General features: G+C 38.3%; 3 protein-coding genes across 4 annotated transcripts in view; 2 read left to right on the top strand and 1 right to left on the bottom strand.

The window, feature by feature from the left end:
- Positions 1–20,493, bottom strand: part of LOC136254748 (uncharacterized) — a 304,047-nt gene that overhangs the window by 183,345 nt on the left and 100,209 nt on the right. The window lies entirely within an intron of this gene.
- On the top strand, positions 5,341–6,429 carry LOC136254572 (uncharacterized). Its single transcript, XM_066047320.1, has 2 exons — positions 5,341–6,302; positions 6,350–6,429. Exons 1-2 carry the CDS (start codon positions 5,346–5,348, stop codon positions 6,374–6,376), a joined length of 984 nt encoding a protein of 327 aa, XP_065903392.1. The 5' UTR covers positions 5,341–5,345; the 3' UTR covers positions 6,377–6,429.
- Positions 6,800–10,193, top strand: LOC136253772 (uncharacterized). The gene is made up of 3 exons (XM_066046430.1): positions 6,800–8,565; positions 8,713–8,901; positions 9,227–10,193. Exons 1-3 carry the CDS (start codon positions 6,800–6,802, stop codon positions 10,191–10,193), a joined length of 2,922 nt encoding a protein of 973 aa, XP_065902502.1.

Here is a 20,493-nt window from a genome sequence, read left to right as displayed (position 1 = left end):
GAGAGTATGTGGAAGTTCTGCAAGACCCATGCAACTTCAGTTGTAGTTGTAGCATATATGTTTGTGATTTGGAGAAATTCATGATTGACCAAAGGGTACCAATTCGAGGCATTTATATACAAACTTATATGGAATTGTAGGCAAACAGATATGTGAGGCCTAAACACCAGAAAGTACAACTATGCCTTTGTACAACATCCTTGATGAACTGTTGCATGTGGTCAATTTATTAAATTTATGATTAGTGGTTAATGCATGTGTATGGCTACATGCTTTAATTTAGTAAGTGGTAGCCATGCTACTTCCTGTTTATATTCATCAAATTGTACATGTGTGTAGTTTCAGCTGTTATTGTAGGTGTTTACTTGTCTTATGTCCAAATTGTAGCTTACTATCAGACTTAGTTTTAGCCTACATGGTCTGATAAATCATCCATATAATCTACATCCACGCAGTAACTAAGCCTGCAGCTGGTATACACACTACCATTATTAACAAGATTATGTCTAATAGATTATGTCTAAAAAGCTAGTGGTGACCTTCAGCTACAGGCTATCAGAGCCCATGTTCTACAATATTAAACGTGAACTGTGTTGCTGATCACGGTGCAACAGCTCACCAACAGCAGCATCGTCAAAAAATCACGAGCTAGTATCCATCCACAAATTCACCTCTACAGTACTTCACAATTACTTCACCCCTCTTTGGGTCTGTAAAGATTTTGCTTGTTTACATGTAAATTAGAAAGTACTTTACATGCTAATGCTTCCACTGAAGTTTTGTCAGCCTTCCCACATGCAGGCTACCAAGGGATAAGGCTACCTTGGAGAAAATGTAATCTAGATGCTGACTACATTATAGTGGCATTCACAAACAGATATTTTGAAACAAACAGAGCATAATGTAATGGCTTAAATTAGCTAAACATGGAGCATGTTTTTTTTTGTGTAGGTCACTTCGTTTTCCTGCATGATAGTAGGTGAGCTATAAGTATAATGGTGTCTAGTGAAGAAACAAGCATTTTATAGGGAACAAACGGCTGTTCCAGCTGTTATAAATAACAACCAAACACCTGATTTATTAGGAATATTAATGGTTTTACACACACTTAAAACCTCTGTAAAAAAAAAAACAACTCCAGGAATATAATTTTGTGGCAAATTTTAATGTTGCTAAATACCTTAAATGCAAGATTCAACTCATTGCAAGAAAAACCCACTATACGGCAATACATGTTGTATTATAATATTATTATTTACATATCCAAGTAATACAATACATGTAATTGCACATCTTTTTAAAGTAATATAATACATATATTTACATAGCCAAGAAAATAAGTGAAACATTGTAATAACAATATATTTAGGGTTGGCAATGAAAAAATTGACCCCCTTTGGATTAACTTGTTACTTAGGGGAAGGAGCCTACCATTGGTCTAGTTTTAAATGGTGGGTATGGTAGAGACCAAATGCCTTCTGTTTGGGATATAGCTGTGTCATAAATTTTGATGGATTTCGGCTCATATTCATAAAAATAGGCAGGAACATCTAGAATGTTGTTCAGTACTTTTTTTGGGTTATTGGGTGATATGCTCTACAAAATAAACTCACTTAAAAGTTGATTCACTGTACTTCAATTTTCACTAAAACGTTGTTTGACAGGTCTGCAATGAAAAATCAACCCACTGAAACTAACGTAACGAAGTCCAAGATTGTTTTACTAACTCACAGACACCTTTTTCGGACCTTATTTAAAGGAGCTTTACAGTGTTTACATGTCAACGCAAGCTGACGCTCTTGCTCATGTTATAATTTAGAAACTCGCACCTTCCATATCCCCAAGACTACGCATCCGTTTTCAATAGTATGATGATCACCACGTATTGTACCATTCATGGAAACATTGAAGCGTGCTAAACAGTATCGCTGATGCTGCTGCCCATTTTTTATTAAAAAACCTGAAAAATCAGGAAAAATTAAAATGCGTGCTACAGAAACAGCAAGGGGAATCACAATATTATTACCCCACCGTTTTGATGTAGACTTGGGTAGGATTGATCACCCAGAGTTGGGGGAGAAACTACGGAGGTTGATTTTTCATTGCCAACCCTAATGTATCAATATGCAGTTAGCTATATTCCAGTTTAATTTTTACTTTTTTCTGAATGCCATCATTTCTAGGTCATCTATTGCCTCTATACCCAGTAAATTTGTCCTGATATCACCATTATCCTTGTCCATTTTCCATGCAGGTAGGGATTCAACTATAGGGTACGCAAGTGCTCTGTCCAACCAGCGTATCTCCCCAGTCATTTTGCTAAAATATTTACCATGCCCAATACACTTCATTGTGTCTAGCATATTAAATACCTTTTTGCCCAAGTAAATCACTCCTGGTGCCCCTGTATCCAGAATGAATGGTATTGGAATAACCACATTTGTCTTGCGTTTCGGATAAAGCGGAATTATTGCCACATATCCAACAAGTTCATTTTCCATCTTGATCCTAGTTATTGACTGGGGAAATTCTTGATTGTACTCGTCTTCATTGATTTCTGTAGCATATTTATGACTACTTGGTGGCAAATCCATCTCATTAAGCAAAACATCTAATGACTTGGCACAAACAGGGGAACTTTTCTCGAAGATTGTCCTGCACTGGGCATGCCAGCCTAGTCTTATGCCAACTTGAGACCCTTGGTGAGTCAAGGCGGCACACCTTCTCAAAAAAAAAACATTTCAGCAGTCACTGGTACAATGAGCAAATAAATATCGCCCAAGACACTGCAAGACCACACCAAAGTGAAAAATACAATACCGTATAGCGGAAAATTTTGGCGGAAGAAAATTTTGGCGAATTGATTATTGACAGAAATTGCCGAATAATATTTTGGCGAATGCATCACATTGCTTTGCCCATACATTTAATCTGACAGCATTTGCAAAGAAGCTTTGCGATGTCTAAGAAGCTTTGCAGTTTCGAATCTATGCACTCTTATGTAAATAGCTAACTATAACCATAGTATATAGGGTACGGAGTATAATCTGTGATCTTAGCTTCTCCACTCCTCACTCACAGTGTCAGTTTAACAGATCTGGTGTTTTGTGTGGGCACTGCCAACATGGCTTCAGCACTGTGTTTGGGTCCCTGTTTTGTAAGTGCTGCTCCAATATCTACTTGGCATTGACTGTACCAATTGCAATAGCAGGCCTGTGTTAGTACTGGTATTATTTCTCCTCAACCTCACAGTAACAGATGGTACCATAAATGCATTTATACTATATGCCAACATTATTAGTATCAACACTCCAGTGTTCTTTCTTCATCTTGATGGGTATGTACCTGCATACACCTTTATCTCACTTGTTAACCTCGACCTTGGTGTACAAACATGTTTCTATAATGGTATGGATGACTATGCTAAGATGTGGCTACAATTATCATTTCCATATTCATTGCTACATCACTCATTATAACAAGCAGATACTCACACAAAGTACAGAGGCTCACTGCTCATTACCGTTACTGGCTACTCTCTTTCTCTTTTCATATACTAAAGTGCTACGCATTGTATCCAGTGTCTTGTTCTCATATTCCACAATAACTCATCTACCCAGTAAACATACTACACTGGTGTGGTCAATAGATGCTACTCTACCACTATTTGGGGTGAAATTCACTATAATGTTTATAATGTGCATATCACTTCCTCATGCTGGTGCCATTTAATGCCACCTTACTAATCACAAAAACCATGTCCCATTTTAATATTGTAACTAAATTTAGACCACTAATAGATGCTTACCAAGGCCCATACAAATGTCAGTATCATTACTGGACAGGAGCACAGTTGTTAATTAGAGTTGTATTCTTTGCAATTCATCATTAGACAGAAACCTGAACCTTACAATTGGTATGCTATTACTCAGCCTTATAACAACTGTACAAGGAGTTGTAGGTCCTTATAAAAACAAAACCAGAAACTACCATGAACTGGCTTACATGCTCAACCTTTATGGATTGTACACTGTACCTTCAGGACACCACTAGTACCATGGCTGTTAATGTATTGGTTGCTATGGCTGCACTTCATTTCAGTATTATCAGGGGCGTAGGCAGGATTTCCAAAAGGGGGGTTCTGCCCTAAGTATAGAATCTCCACAGCGGGGGTCTGGGGCCGTGTACACGTGTAAACATGTGTATTCTTATAAATTCATTCGCAATAGCGAGTAGAGGTACTTGAATTCCTCTGCCTGAAGACCTGTAGCTACCCATTTCAGTGGATTTGTGTAAGTTAATTCAGTTCTAGTTAACCAGTATCACGATTTTAAAAACTTAACTCTGAAAAGGGGGTTCGTCCGAACCCTTTGAACCCCCCCTGGCTACGCCCCTGATTATCATAATGTATCATATTAGCACCTACACGTGTGATGGAGTGATTAGAAGGAAACTAAACAAGAGTGTTGTCACACTAATAAGATGGATGAAACAGTCATCAGTGAAATACCAAAAAGTTTCAGCTTGAAGACTCGGAACAGGATCCTTGAAGTGGCATTTAACTATTGTGAGTTCCAGGAACCACTTGTGGGCCTGGACTAATAATGGCCTTTAGGCCATAAGTATGGAAGATTTATATAGTTGATGATACATGAACTTTATATACAAAAATTCCAACCATTTACACATTATTAAACTGTGCAGCATGTATGGTGTAAGTAAGAATACTCATTATTTACTTAGTGCTATTTTTAGTGGTGATTCTTGATCTGACATATACAAGGGACACAGGTTGGATAACTGGTTGAAGCTAGCTAGTGGTGCTATAAAGCTGAATTTCAGGAGGGGGGGATTTCAGGGTGCAGCCCCCAGAAACTATATGTGAATCAGAGACCTTACAATTACTTTAATTATGATGTAATGTAATTATGATGTAATTTTGGGCTATAAAAACAGACTTTTTGATTGTAATTGTGCTGCTGTTTGCTGCTGTGAATAAAGATTGTTCTCTGCCTATGTGTGTTAAAAACTGTGCTTTAGAGACCATCCTACCAGGGGAACCTTTTACAGTGGAGGTCCTACCGAGATCCTGCTACCAAGGAGCTTCTTAGTCAGCAGGACTGGAACTTTTCAAGGGGGAGAGGAAGAAAGGTCATAGAGTTAACAGTGAGGTATACTGTAACTTGTAGAAGGGTAGGATATAAGCAGTTTTAGGAAACACTGTGTAGTCCAAGCATTTTACTGAACAGTATAGTAGAACTGTTAGTGGACAAATATACTCCTTAACTAGTGTGGTGGAAGGAGAAGCCTTCCCTTTGGGCTCAAAAAGGCTTACAGTGAGACATATGCAGCAGCTGGCAAGTGGCCTTGGCTTGCCTACAGCAGCCACCAAGGGTGACTTGGAGGTAATGATTAATGGCAAACTAGTGGACATGTTTCATGATCCTAAGTGTGTTCAAGTAATTGTTTCAGTGACTGAGCAAGGAGAGGAACTGTCATTGAGGGATATGGATGGAATATTCCTGGTCATTCCACCATTGTCTAGGATGGTAAGTAAGTCACCTACTCCTAGTGAGGAAAACTGGAGTGAGGAAGACATGGACTTAAGTATCGAACTTACTCAGTTACGCCACTTATTACAAGGTTTGGAGGAAGGGAATGTGGCTCTAAAAGTAGAGTTAGAGTCAACCAAGGATGAAGTAGCTCGATTGAAGGCTGACCTCAGTAAGGCCAATGAACATGTATTGGAACTCTGGCAGGAAAACTGTAAGCAGCTGATAGAGTATGACAATGCTGTAACAGAGAGAGACAGAGAGATGCGACTAGTCAGGGAACAGTTGCAAATGAGGGAGCTAGAGCTAGCCAGATTGAAGTTGTCAAACTTGGGAAAGACAGAGCTCTCAAGTGAAGTGACAAAATTAAACATAAAGAGCACTGAGAGCAGTGGTGCATTCAGAGAAGGTTATCAGGAAAGGCCTGATATTTCATGTTCTCACCTTCCCATTTTAAGGGCTTCAACATTGTCAGACCATACTAGAGGTCATGTGTTTGTGCCTACAAGACCAACAACAACAACAGCTGATTTCTCACCTTTGGAACATCTGTCTACAACAACATCACCTGATATTTTACTTTTACAAGGTGTGATCACAACTAGCAACCCTTTTCAAGGAGACAGAGATCAGTTGTTGTCAACAATGACAAGCACAACTCAACCATTGATGACTAGCCATATACCACCAATAGATCAGAGGCATTCAGGAAGAGCTAATGTGCCAATTAAGTGTCAATCTAGCCAACAGGTAACCAATTTGAGTACATCGTTATCTGATGTCCTTTATGTTAGCAGACCAATAAGTTCTACTGGAATAGCTAGTGGTAGCAAGTTGACTACTGAAAGTCAGGCTTGTGCTCCTTGTCGAGGTAAGGCACCACCGGTAGATCCTATCACTGTGAAGATGTGAGGATAACTTTTGATGACTGGCTACTGACCTTAGAGAGGGCATCCAGATGGAATGAATGGACACCTGAAGAGTCCTTAATGCAGCTAGCTGGCTACTTGAGAGGAAGAGCAGCACAAGAATGGAAGCTACTGTAATCAGAAGATAAGAAATCATACCAGGCTGCTACTAAGGCACTGAAGGAAAGGTTAGATCCAGGTAACCAGACCTTAGCAGCTCTTAACTTTCGTCATATTTCACAACTACCTGATGAATCTGTTTCAGACTTTATAGGTCGATTAGAGCAAACATTCCAGATTGGGTTCGGCCATGAACGGCTATCCAATGAGACCAGAGAAATGCTTCTTTATGGTCAACTACAAGAAGGGTTACTGTACAGTTTGATGGAGTCACCTACTGTTTCTGGTGCTCGGAATTACAAAGAGTTGTGCTTAGCAACTAAGCGAGAGGAAAGAAGATTAAATGAGCTCAAGAAGAAACAGCAGTACTTAATGAAAGCTGGGAAACCTCAGACCAATTTCCCTACCAAGTCTTATTCACCATCACAAAATTGGCGTACAACATATAGGAAACCAGGAAATAAGTTAGAGAAGGAGGGGATACAACAGAAGCAGAAACAGCTTAGATGCTACATATGTGATAGCCCAAATCACTTGGCTCGCCAATGTCAGAAATCAAAAACAGAGAGTGCAGGTGGTAAGTTAACACAAACTAAGACTCCTTCTAAGACTACTGGACCAGGTACCAATTATGTGATCAGAGATAATTCTCACAGCAATATTAAGAGTGGTTCCCGTTGTGTGCAAGTCAATATAGAGGGTGTTCCTATAACCGGTATTATTGATACTGGATCTGATATCACAATTTTGAGAGGAGATGCATTCTACAGCATAGTTTCAAAGTCTGATCTCAATGTACACAATCTCAAGGCTGCAGAGCAAGTTAAAGCTTGTACTTATGATCAGAAGCCGATATCTTTAGATGGACAATTGAATATGAAGATCAGTTTTGGTGAGAAGGTAATTAATGCTACTGTTTACATCAAGCTAATTGCACCAGATCAGTTATTATTGTCAGAGGAAGTGTGTCACATGTTAGGAATAGTAAGCTACCATCCCAGTGTAAAGTTTGTTGATAAAAGTCAGCCGGTTGTTGATGTGAGTTGTGCTATGCAGCCAAAGGGGCCTATATCTTGTAATAGTGGAGCATCAGTGGGTGATCAAAGTGGCAGTGAATTGGCCAATCACCAAGTATCAGCCTTGGATGGAAATAATTCTGATACTACCACTGTTAACATTGCACTATCAGGTGAGGCTAGCAGACAGTTTGGTGGTGATGAACAAGTTTCTCTAAATGTGTCAAGCAAGGGAGTCAAGGTTACTCAGACTGCAGTGGTGAGTTTAATTAGAACTATACGTTTACCTGCATATCACTCAGCAGTTGTACCAGTGAAGGTTAAGGATATAAGAGGATCATCTGTTTTGGTAGAGGCAGACAAATCCCTTGATGATTGTCTACAAGTTGATGACTCATTAGTGATGGTTGATCAAGATGGCATTATGGTTTCTAACAACAGTAAATCAACATATCAACTGAAGAGTGGTATGGAGCTTGCAGGTGCAAGTGAGGTGGAGCCAGAGGTGACTGATGGAAAGAATGAATTGTTAGATCAGATAATTTCTTCCGAGGCAGATATTTCCTGCTCATATCAGAGCTCAACTGATGAACATGAGGTAGTTGTAAGGAGAGAGAACCCAAGTAATCATGAGACAGCACAGGGACAACTTCCAGAACAGTTGAAGCTTTGGATGGTAACTCTGTCAAATGACACTGATTGTTCTGTTGAGCACAAACAGTGGCGACAACAACAGCTAAGGAAAACCTTTATTCAACCCAGGAGACAACTGTCAGAGGAAGAATCATTGCTAATTAGTGAGTTACTGGGAAAGTATCATGATATTTTTAGTCTAAGTGATGATGAAAGAGGAGAAACAGATTTGATGGAATTTAGCATTGACACTGGAAGTGCAAGCCCAAAGAGACAAGCTGCCAGAAGAATTCCATTTGCAGCTCGCCAGGAAATAACCAGCCAACTAGATAGGATGTAAAGAAACAATGTGGTTAAGCCATCAGAAAGTCCTTGGGCGAGTCCTGTTGTATTAGTAAGGAAAAAGGACGGAACACTGAGATTCTGTGTGGATTACAGAGCTTTGAATTCAGTAACAAAGCCTGATCTGTTTCCACTCCCCAGGATAAATGACTTGTTAGATCAACTTGGGAAGTCAAAGTTCTTCAGTACACTTGATATAAAATCAGGATACTGGCAAATTAGGGTCAGTGCTGATAGCCAGGAGAAAACAGCTTTTATTACTCACCAGGGCTTGTATCAGTTTAGAGTCATGCCATTTGGAGTAACCAATGCCCCAGCTGTATTCCAAAGGTTGATGCAGCGAGTTTTAACTGGATTACAGACTTAATCTGGAAATGATTTTGTATCTGTATACCTGGATGATGTGATAGTATTTTCAGAGACTTTACAAGACCACACTGAACATCTTAGAGCAGTTTTTGACCGAATTAGAAGAGCAGGATTAAAGCTTAATCCAAGTAAATGTATGTGAAGAAGTGGAGTATCTAGGCCACATCGTAACACCACATGGACTCCAACCAAATAATCGTAATTTGCAGGCTGTAAGGAGTTTTCCACAACCTTATAACTTGAGGCAGTTGCATCAATTCTTGGGTTTGACATCATATTATCGTAGGTTCATTCCAGGGTATGCCAAGTTGGCACATCCATTGCATGCCCTTACTAGGAAAGGAGCAGTGTTCAATTGGTCAGCAGAATGTGAGATTGCCTTTGATACATTAAGAGACAAATTATCAACATCACCTCTACTTGCTTATCCTAACTTTAATAGGGACTTCACATTAGAAACTGATGCAAGTAAGCTTGGACTGGGAGCAATGTTGTCTCAATATCAGGTAGATCAGAAGCTTCATCCAATTGCTTATGCAAGCAGATCTATTTCTAATGCTGAAGCCAACTATGCTGTCACAGACTTGGAAACTCTGGCTGTTGTGTGGGCAGTTACACATTTCAGATATTATCATTATGGTCACAGTGTTACCATCATTTCTGATCATGCCGCAGTTAAAGCCATTTTAGGAGCACCAAATCTTACTGGAAGACATGCAAGGTGGTGGAGTAAACTTTATGGCAGTGGCATTAAACAGATCGACATAGTTCATCGTTCTGGTAAGATGAATCTGCATGCTGACTGTCTTTCTAGACAGCCAGTCATGACTATTCCTTCTGATGAAGATTCCAATACTGAGGTTCAGATAGCACAGATTTCCTGTGAAGCATCAGATACCATTGATACTTTGTTACAAGAAGAGCCTAGAGCAACTGATTGCTGTAATGATGAAATTTCTGATGAACAGTTTAAGGATCCTGAACTTCAGCTAATAATTCGTTATCTTAAAGAAGGGGTACTACCAGAAGACACCAAGTTAGCCAAGAAAGTTGTAACTGAATCTGTTATGTATGCCATTGTCAATGATATACTTTATTATGTAGGTCCCAAACAAACGGAGACCTCAAGAGTTGCGGTACCACAGCAAATGCGTCAAAGAATAATGCAGGAATATCATGATGGACGGCTGGCAGGTCATTTCTCAGGTCCTAAGCTTTACAAAACCTTGGTAGTGGCCACGAATGTATTCTGATGCTTTAGAGTATGCTAACAATTGCTCTCAATGTGCCATTGTGCAAGGTACAGGGAGACGACAAAAGCCACCACTATATTCGATTTTTACTGAGCGTCCTTTTCAAATAGTCGGGATAGACATAATGGAATTACCCATTACTTCCAGAGGTAACCGCTATGTGATTGTATTTCAAGATTTGTTTACAAAATGGCCGATGGTTTTCCCCACACCAGACCAAAAAGCAATTCGAATAGCTCAGTTGTTGGTAGAAGAAGTTATACCTACCTTTGGGGTTCCTGAGGCATTGCTATCGGACAGGGGTACTAACCTCTTATCATTTTTGATGAAGGACATTTGTAAGATGTTGAGAATTAGCAAATTGAATACTACTGCAAGTCATCCCCAATGTAATGGAGCAGTTGAGAGGTTCAACAGGACTCTTAAGATGATGCTAAGGAAACAAGCAGCAAGGTTTGGATTGCAGTGGGACCAGTACATCAGTGGTGTTTTGTGGGCTTATCGAAACACACCCCACAGTTCAACAGGCGAAAAACCTTCTTTTTTGCTGTTTGGCTTCGATTGTCGGTCACCAACAGAAGCAGCCTTGCTATCAACCAAGTCACCTAAAACTACTGTTAACATCAATGATTACAGAGAGCAAGTAGTCTTGTCCCTTTCATCAGCGAGACGTTTAGCAGAGCAAACTAGTAAAAAAGCTCAAAGACAATACAAGTACCAGTATGACAAGTCAGCAACAACAACTAAGTTCAAGATTGGAGACTGGGTACTAGTTTACTTCTCACAAGAAGAGACTGGAAAGAATAGGAAGTTGTCTCAACCTTGGCACGGACCCTATCGGATAGTATCCCTTAGTGATCCAGATGTTGTAGTGACAAAGATCTATTTTCCTGAAGACTAACAGATTCAGGTACGCCAGTCAAGAATTCAACATTGCCCACCATCATTCCCAGTTGGATTCTACTGGTATGGCAATAAAAGAACTAGGTCTGGCAGGCCACCCAAGCATGTCCTCAACCATTTGGCTGCTATACAAGCAGACATGCACAAGTCGACTGAGACAAGTGATTATAATCAATCCTTACAGGCAGAGACACAAGACAGTGTTGAAACATCAGACCATTCAGGATCTAATGTGATAGATGATCAACAGACTAATCATCAGGACCAAGATACATGTCCCTACTCCTTGAGAAGCCGGGAGGCTAAAAGAAAATGCTTGGGTCGAGCTCATTCAAAGGGGGGATGATGTGAATCAGAGACCTTACAATTACTTTAATTATGATGTAATGTAATTATGATGTAATTTTGGGCTATAAAAACAGACTTTTTGATTGTAATTGTGCTGCTGTTTGCTGCTGTGAATAAAGATTGTTCTCTGCCTATGTGTGTTAAAAACTGTGCTTTAGAGACCATCCTACCAGATAAACCTTTTACATATAGGATTTTTGCTTTAAAATTGTTGCTAAAACATGGAAATGTTAAACCTACAGTGTAGCACTCCTGATCTTTACCGTAACTTTCCACTGAGATTTTTTTTCAAATATTGTTTCTCAACAGGGAGGTGGGGGGCCCATGACTCCTCTTACAATTACTTATTGCTATTTTCCAACAATAAGTAATTATTTTGTTGGCATTACCTTATACAAATAATGTAATTTCATTGTATCAACAGATTATTTAATAACATAATATTTGATGAGGGAATACTAAAGTTTCAGCATTTAATTTAAAGTGTAATTTCATTGAGAGAGCTGTAGACTATTATGGAATTTTAAAAGTCTCAATTTCATACTCTATTTTAAACTCACTGTTTACCTTTGAAATTAATAAACAATGCTGTATTTAAGTTTGTGAAAATGATATTTGACAGTGCTTGAAGATATACATTATAATTATCATACGTAGCACTACTTCTAAAAGTAGTGGAGAAATAGTAAGTGCATGGAGCAGTGTGCAGTGGAGTGATTATACATACTAGATAAAGCAAAGGTATAATGTTACATACTGGAGTGATAAAACAAAAACATTGATATCTTTTCTAGAGGCTAATCTAGGAGCTAGCAAAGAGAGGTACACATCCATGTAATATGTAATGGGTTAGGGTTTGTATACCATCATTATCACAGAGACATCATTCAACTGTCGTTCTTGAAAAATACTTAATATTATAACACCTCAAACAGGTTAAGCAGATGCCACTAGACCATCAGATTTAGACAAGATTGGTAGGAACCCACAACCCAAGATTTGTGGGCTATAATTAATATTTATACCATGGCCACGAGGGATTTGCCTGATATATATGCCCAAGCCCAAGGGCACAGGCATACATATCAGGCAAATGCCGAGTGGCCATGGTATAAGTAATATATACCACTCCGGTATGCTCGCGTAATAGAAGACAAACCTGCATTCACCACATACAGAGGTTTGCAAACATCGATTGTGGGTTTAAATTGTGGACACAAAAAAGAAATGATTGTGGGTTTCACTGATTGTAATGATACCAATAATATTTAAACCAAATAACCACTTTGTGGATGAATAAAGTAACCTAAGGTACTAAAATATACACTTAGACATATAGGTTGGGAATGTTTGAGGCATCTTTTCATTCAGTTGAAATGTATTCTGTAGAAAAACAATCCCACATTGCAAAAATGATTTTAGTGATGCTTAGTAACTGAACTATGCAATGCTGACTCACTCAATTCTTTTTTGCTTCACAGCAATGCCCCTAACTAAAATATGTCTAACTCAAACCCATAATGCAAAACTTTAAGCAGCTTTAATTCAAACCCACAATGCAAAACTTTAAGCAGCTCTATATAAATAATCAAAGGGAACTGATGCTTTGTAACTACCTCAGCATCAAAGGTAATTGTGATCAGGGCGATATCTAGATATCACCCTGTGGTCAAGGCAATATGTGATTTATAACCCTGTGGTTTCCTTTGATCTGAGGTGTCGAAGTGGTATATCTACTTATAAATTTTGTGGTCCAAACGTCATAACTACCTTTATACAAATGTTGACTCTAATAGAACAGCCATTGTATTGCATGTGTCTTGTCTGAATACACGCAGTGGCAGATCCAAAGAGGACATGTCCCCCTCCAAAAATATTCTATACAAAAGATTGAGATACTCTAATAGAGCAGTCAAGTCAAACACTCAGTCATTGTATATAACACTATTAAGAATCCTCCACAGACTGAGTATGAAAACTTGCATCTGCAGCATCAACCCATGACACACTTTTGCTACATAGCCTGCTAGAATGTTTCTTCCAAATTCACTTGGTTGTTTGTATGTTACTGACGATTTACTTTTGGCTCATCACTGATCCCTACATACAGCTCTTGATCAATGTAGACCACTTAGAAAGCAGGACTTATTAGATAAAACTACTCTACACCAAAAAGTTCTGTTCTAAAACATGTAAAATATCTATAGCTTCTAGGAAGCACAGCACCTACTAAGGTGCATTCCCTTGCCAATCCCTGGATCCATCCCTGATGCAATCAGCACTTGATTCAGCAAGTATCTTCAGCGTTATGAATCCTATATAACCTATAGCTACCATATAATTATGTAGGAAATAGTTAGCTAAAAAACGTCCACTAGTATACAAAACCTGTTTCATCAACAGAAAAATGTGAAATAATAAATTATGCTTATGCCTTGAGTAGGTTAGCTAATTAGTATGTCTTTAAAATTCCATGGAAATGATTTGAGGACTTTTTAGGGTTTGGCTATGCTTAACCAAAATATTCTGAATGAAAAATGCTGTTTTTTAGGCAATTTTGAAAGGCAAGAAATCCCAAAACTCCATGATCCATAATATACAGTACTACCATACTGTATGATGCTTACAGTAAATGATGTGCTGTTTATGGAAATGGTAACCTTAAATTTTTTACTACCAAACAACATCAATGAAAAGTTTAATAGAAATCATGATTGTTTACCAATAATAATATAATTGCAGAAAACAAATCTACATAAAACTGCTATGTATGTAGCTACAGTGCGTAACATTAATTCAGATTGCTCAATTACATACATGTATTGGCTGTGCAGTATCTATTTATTTAACATATTATAGCTATCCTTATTGGTTAACAGTAATATAAATAAAAGGAGTACTGGTATATGCTAAAGTATTATTGTCATACAGTAAAAAAAGAGCCCATAGCATGTATGTGAATTGTACAATGCAAAATGTTGGTCAAAGATAATGGATTCAACATACCTTACCATGCACTTTCAACAGTGTAGATGTTTTATGTTTCTGAGAATCTTTTATGTTTTTAATAATTACAGAACAGTGCATTATCCAATATAAATGTGCCCAAATGTTAACCTGATGAATAGAATTTGTTCATTTCTTGGTAGAAGACTGAATAAGTGAGTGGTTTCAAATTCACAAATATAATATTGTCTATGTGCAACTGCTGCACCCTATACCATGTATTGGTTAGCTATGTAGGTATAACCAAGTGCAAAAGTGTCCTCAGTACTACCTAAAACATTTGCAATAGATTGTGCCAAATCTTATCATTATACCATAATTTGTTGTATTTTCGCGCAAAAAAATTTCATGCATATGAATTTCATGATAAATTTTTTCTTGAAAAAATATTTTTATATGACTTACATGAATGACTGATCTAGTTTGATGCATGTAAAAATTTTTGTGTAAGAAATTTTCGTACAAATTTTGCATACAAAATTAGTAAATTATGGTAGTATAATACGTACTATGCTGTATATCAGGGATCATGGAGGTTTGCACTTTCTCACTAAAAAATACTGACCAGATACCAGTCTCATAATACCTTCATGGTGCTTTGGCAGTATTGGTTAAGTGTAATCAAGCCTAAACGTACTTTCAATACAACCTGAGATGCTTTCAATAGGTTACTACAAATTTAATTCAGTGGAATTTTCTACTGCCTGCCTGCCTGATGTCTTCAGACAAGTGTAACTTGATAACAGTTAAGGCTACGGGATTGGTTTGTATACTATTTAATGTCACATCAACAAGTGCTTTTTGTCATATTGCAGTATGTATAGTCAATTCATGCTTCATGGACTTACCTGTGTCCTCCTTTGTGTCCCAGTTTCGCTGACAGTGCAAGATGTTGATTCATGGTAATGCCATTTGATGGCTTCCCATCATTTGCAACACTGTGTAATGTGGGATGAACATAGCTGAAAATGAAGCATATAAATTGCCACTTCATTACTGTTCACTAATTGATAATTGGGGCATGCATTCAGACGATCAGACCAAGACAGTAAGCCTGGAGCAACTTCTAATGCAAATACATATGTTTAAAAGTCATAATACTGTTAATGGAAAGTAAACTAACGTTTCCAAGGAATTTTAAATTTGACTAGGGATCAAAGAAATAAACAAGGATCACCTAAAGATATACTAGTGTACATTTAATCCCTAATTCCAATATTAATGTTTGTGGATGAGAAATATGCAAGTTTGCTTGGTCTTATACCAATTCAACTATTATAAAAAAAACAGACAAGCTGTAATAAAAGGGTGTGGCCCTGAAAAAGGCAAGGGAAAAAGTTGTGATATTAATGTAGTGGCTAAGAAATGGCTGCAATGCCAATACTTTTGTGTGGTGAGTGAAAAATGATTGGCATTAAAATCATTGCAGCTAACAACTTTTTTCACCTTGGTTCTTGATGGTAATGCCCTCTTTTCCCAACTTTGGCTGTTTTTGATATATATAAATATAATATTTGCTTTTTATTCCACAGAGGTTATATTACTGTAAGTTAAAATTCCCAGATTATTCAGTAAATAATCAATGACTAGAAAGCTAACCTTACCATCTATTAAGAGTGTCTTTCTATGGTAAGTATATTATTTTATCTGCAATAATAAAGAAAAACTTACAACAGAATATAAACTATACTCTCGTACTAGCTACAAGAAAATCCGACATAACAGTGTAGCTAAGTTATGTATTTTATGGCAGAATTACAATGTGAACACATTAGGGTGTGTCAGTGTGTGCATACTTAAATTACAAAGCACTGAGTTTAGTGGTACCATTTGTTACATAAAAATCTTCCACTAGTTCAGTTCAGCAATTGAAGAATATCTTCCTACAATTTGAAGAATCAAAAAAACAATTTCAGTACTTAAAAGAATAAATCATTCACTATAGTTATAGCACCCTGTGTGTGTAGCTATGGAAAATACAGCAAGAGGGAGTGTGTTGAGAGGTTAATATAGCATGACACAAATAGCTGCTTTAAGGATTATGTTGTACTAGTCCCAGTCTTCTTGCTGGGAGCGTTCATCTCTTGCTTCAATTCTTGGTGACTCAAAGTATCTGCAAAAAATGGCCCTGTGATTTATTTCTAGTTGTAGCCAGAACAAACTGGTAGGATTGGTCTGGCTAGTGTTTTAGTGATTTACAATGTCATGCATGCATGTGATCAATTATGTGGCGCTATTGTTGTAGCATTCCTAACATAGCTGTTTTGAATATCTGTACTATATTTGCCCAAGTATACTGTGTATTTGCCCAAATATCTGCATAATCATATTGTATGATTCATACAGGTACCGCATGGAAGACACAGTACAGAGTGACACTTAGATGATCCTCCCTTGCAAACTACAATATACAAACATATAATATTATGCAACTTCATGGGAAGTGCTTCTTGTTATATATTGGTGAATAATATTACTAGTATGTATTGTTTGATTAAAGTGATTATTACCATCATCCTGAGTGTGTAGAATTACTACTGTAGCTTTGTCGGGAGAATTTGTGGGAAAAAACACGATAGTCAAACTATGAAACAGTTTAGAAAACACTCCTGTGTATAAGTTGTTTAAAGTGGTTTGTTTAACAAGCGCTTCCTTAGCAGTACATAGCAACATAATTGAAGAAGTACAAAAATTTCATGAATTACAAAATCCAAGAATCACAATAAATTAATTATGCATATTACACAACTTAATACAGTAGTAATACATAGTTGGTTAATTCCAGATGAGTTAGCTAGCTGCATGACACCTGGATTTTAGAAGTAGCACAACATCAACTTGTTTTAGAAGAGGGAGGAGAGGAGTCCAAACCATCTGATCCCAGCTATGCCCTCTAACTCAACACAGTCTGTCACTATGGTAACTTCCTCTATGGTGATAGCTCCTATATGGATGAGGTAGCTAACTGGCTATAGCTACACAGGGCTGGAGCCCAGAGATTTTGAGTGGTCCGGCCATGCATGGACTACAATGGAGGTCATAGCCATCATACATACTATGCAGTTTTTAATGATCTAATAATTATTATGATCTTTAAATTAAATTAGAGATTACATACTTTCATGTGATACTCAACTGCATGTACTAAGCACACATAGCATGTCAAGCTGGGGGGGGGGGGGGGGGGGGGTCTGGGGGCATGCTCCCGCAGGAAAATTTTTGAAAATAGATACTCTGAAATGACATCTGGAGGTTGTTTTACATGCAAAGTCTTTTCAACATCAATGGGATCCATGATGGTAGTTTTGTGTTACAGTGTATCAATTAATTCAGTTTTATATCTAGTTAGTAGCTAAATTTATTTTCGTGATACAAAAATTCTCCAAGTGAAAGTTTAGTTCTTTGAGAAACGATTGTAACTGCTAATGCATGACATGTATGATTAGCCCAATACAATGTGCCTTGTGCAGATGACTCACTGGAACTTTGAGTAATTTAAAGACAATTATACGTACCAGAGATGTAATGGCTTACACAGCAGCCTAGTGTAATTAGAACAGTGGCTATATTCTATACTGAATGCTTTATTTGAGTGTCACAATGACTGTTCTATTAGAGTATATTTTGATGACTGCTCTATTAGAATATCTCGATCTTTTTACAAATTCAAGTAGCTGAAAAGTGGTCCATCCAATGCCTGACCGTGGGCTCCGGCCCTGTTTGGCACTGCTTCTTGTTGCTTACTGCTGCTGTTTGTAGCTGGCCATTGTTGCTTGCAACTGGCTGCTGCATGTAGTTGATTGCTACTTGTTGCTACTGCTGCTGCTTGCAGCAGACTACTTGTAGCTGCAGCTTGTAGCTGCAGCTTGTAGCTTGCTGCTACTGTATGTAGCTTGCTGCTGCTACTGCAGTTGGTTGCTACTTAAGCTAGCTGCTGCAGTTTGTAGCAACAACAAGCTGCCAGTAACAGCAAATGGTTTAACAAGTACAATAGTCTGCTGCATGCAACTGCAGTCACAACAATTACAATAAGCTGAAATTAACAGATCTGCTGCAAGCAGTAGCAACTAACTGCAAGCAACAAAAGCAAATTACAAATGGCAACAGCAGCAATAAACACTAGCAGTCAGAAACCATAAATACAGTAGCTGTAGCAAGCAGCAATGAGTTGCAAGCAGCCAGCTAAAAGCAGCCAGCTAAAAGCAGCCAACTAAAAGCAGCCAGCTAAAAGCAGCCAGCTAAAAGCAGCCAGCTAAAAGCAGCCAGCTAAAAACAGCCAGCTAAAAACAGCCAGCTAAAAGCAGCCAGCTAAAAGCAGCCAGCTAAAAGCAGCCAGCTAAAAGCAGCAGTAGCAGCAACAAAGTTGCAACTAACAGCAGCAGCAGCAGCAGCAGCAGCAGCAGCAGCAAGCAGCAGCAGCAAGCAGCAAGCAGCAAGCAGCAGCAGCAAGCAGCAGCAGCAAGCAGCAGCAGCAAGCAGCAGCAGCAAGCAGCAGCAGCAAGCAGCAGCAGCAAGCAGCAGCAGCAAGCAGCAGCAGCAAGCAGCAGCAGCAAGCAGCAGCAGCAAGCAGCAGCAGCAAGCAGCAGCAGCAAGCAGCAGCAGCAGCAAGCAGCAGCAGCAAGCAGCAGTAGCAGCAGTAGCAAGCAGCAGCAGCAAGCAACAGCAGTAGCAGCAGTAGCAAGCAGCAGCAGCAAGCAGCAGCAGCAAGCAGCAGCAGCAGCAGCAGCCTTCAAACAGCACTACACACCAGCAAGCAGGAGATCAACAGTAGTATACTACAAGCAGTAGCAGTAACACCAAAAAAGCTGCAACTAGTAACACCAGCCTTCAAGCTACAACAACCAGCTAAAGACAGTAGCAATCATTTGAAAGCAGAGAGTAGTGGCAGGAATTTTACACCAAACTTCTCCTTTACATTTTACTCACTATGGCTATCAACAATAGCATTTATTTATACAATGTTAATCAATCATACACTAGTTACAGCTATGCTATAGTGTTGCATATGTTGAACTGATTATGAAAGTGGCCTTTTTCTCAAGAGAAAAGAGACATTTCAGCTAACCAGAAGATTGATGATGACAGTAAAGGTGGCAAGAGCAGACATGTATGGTTTGGCCTCAAAACAATTTCAAAAAGGGTCACAGGCTGTGTATTTCATGGCTTCCCCATAGGAAATGCATGATGAACATTTTTACTGATCATTAATAAAGTGTCAGACATTTGAATGAATGAAATACTTTTGCTAGTAGAGCAATAATACTAATAGTCAAATTTCAAAAATTTGTGTACTTCCTTCCGTGAGTTAAGGACTTAACACAACCTGTATACATGCAGCCTACAGTTCACTTATGTATATAGATACATAAGATCAAGTCCTACGAACGTTTGGTTACATTTTATTTCCACTGTACAAATCTACATTGATAGGAATTTCGTGTGCAGTACTTACACTGAGTTACAGGAGGTGATAGAACTACATACTTAAGTTTTATGACTACTAGGTATCCATAATATGATTTGATGTCTTCAAATGATCACATGCTTTCGCATTCATTTTTATAAGTGTACGGCTACATGCATAACACTACAGTAACAGTACTATACTGTACACTTTGCTTCACAAACCACTGTTAGTTTTACCTTCTTCTACACTGATTTCACTTGAAGAGCTTAGTTCTGCATAGTTCATTATCTTAAGGACTGATCTAATTCACAGTATAGAGGGATGTGTACATGTGCATACAAAGAGTGAGCTAACTGTATTACAGTTGCATGTACATGCGTGTGTAGCTACATAATAGGTTAATACTACATTCATCTGTACATTATGAAGAGCTTCCATTTTAAAAGCTTTGGCAGTATAAAACATTGGCAAATTTGATGAATCATTCTTTGATTTACAATTTTTTTTTCTGCAAAAGTATATTCCCAGATGTCATTCAAATTTATTAGTAAATGTGTATAGTGACATGTGACGAAACATGGCAATTAGCCACAAAGTTTTTCACCAATTGAATTTCATCAAAGTTTTGTACTGCCA

This window comes from Dysidea avara, chromosome 4, assembly GCF_963678975.1.
Source record: "Dysidea avara chromosome 4, odDysAvar1.4, whole genome shotgun sequence".
In the NCBI taxonomy this organism is placed as follows: domain Eukaryota; kingdom Metazoa; phylum Porifera; class Demospongiae; order Dictyoceratida; family Dysideidae; genus Dysidea; species Dysidea avara.
The sequence above is the reverse complement of the archived record's forward strand: the minus strand, read 5'-3'. Positions and strand labels throughout refer to the sequence as shown.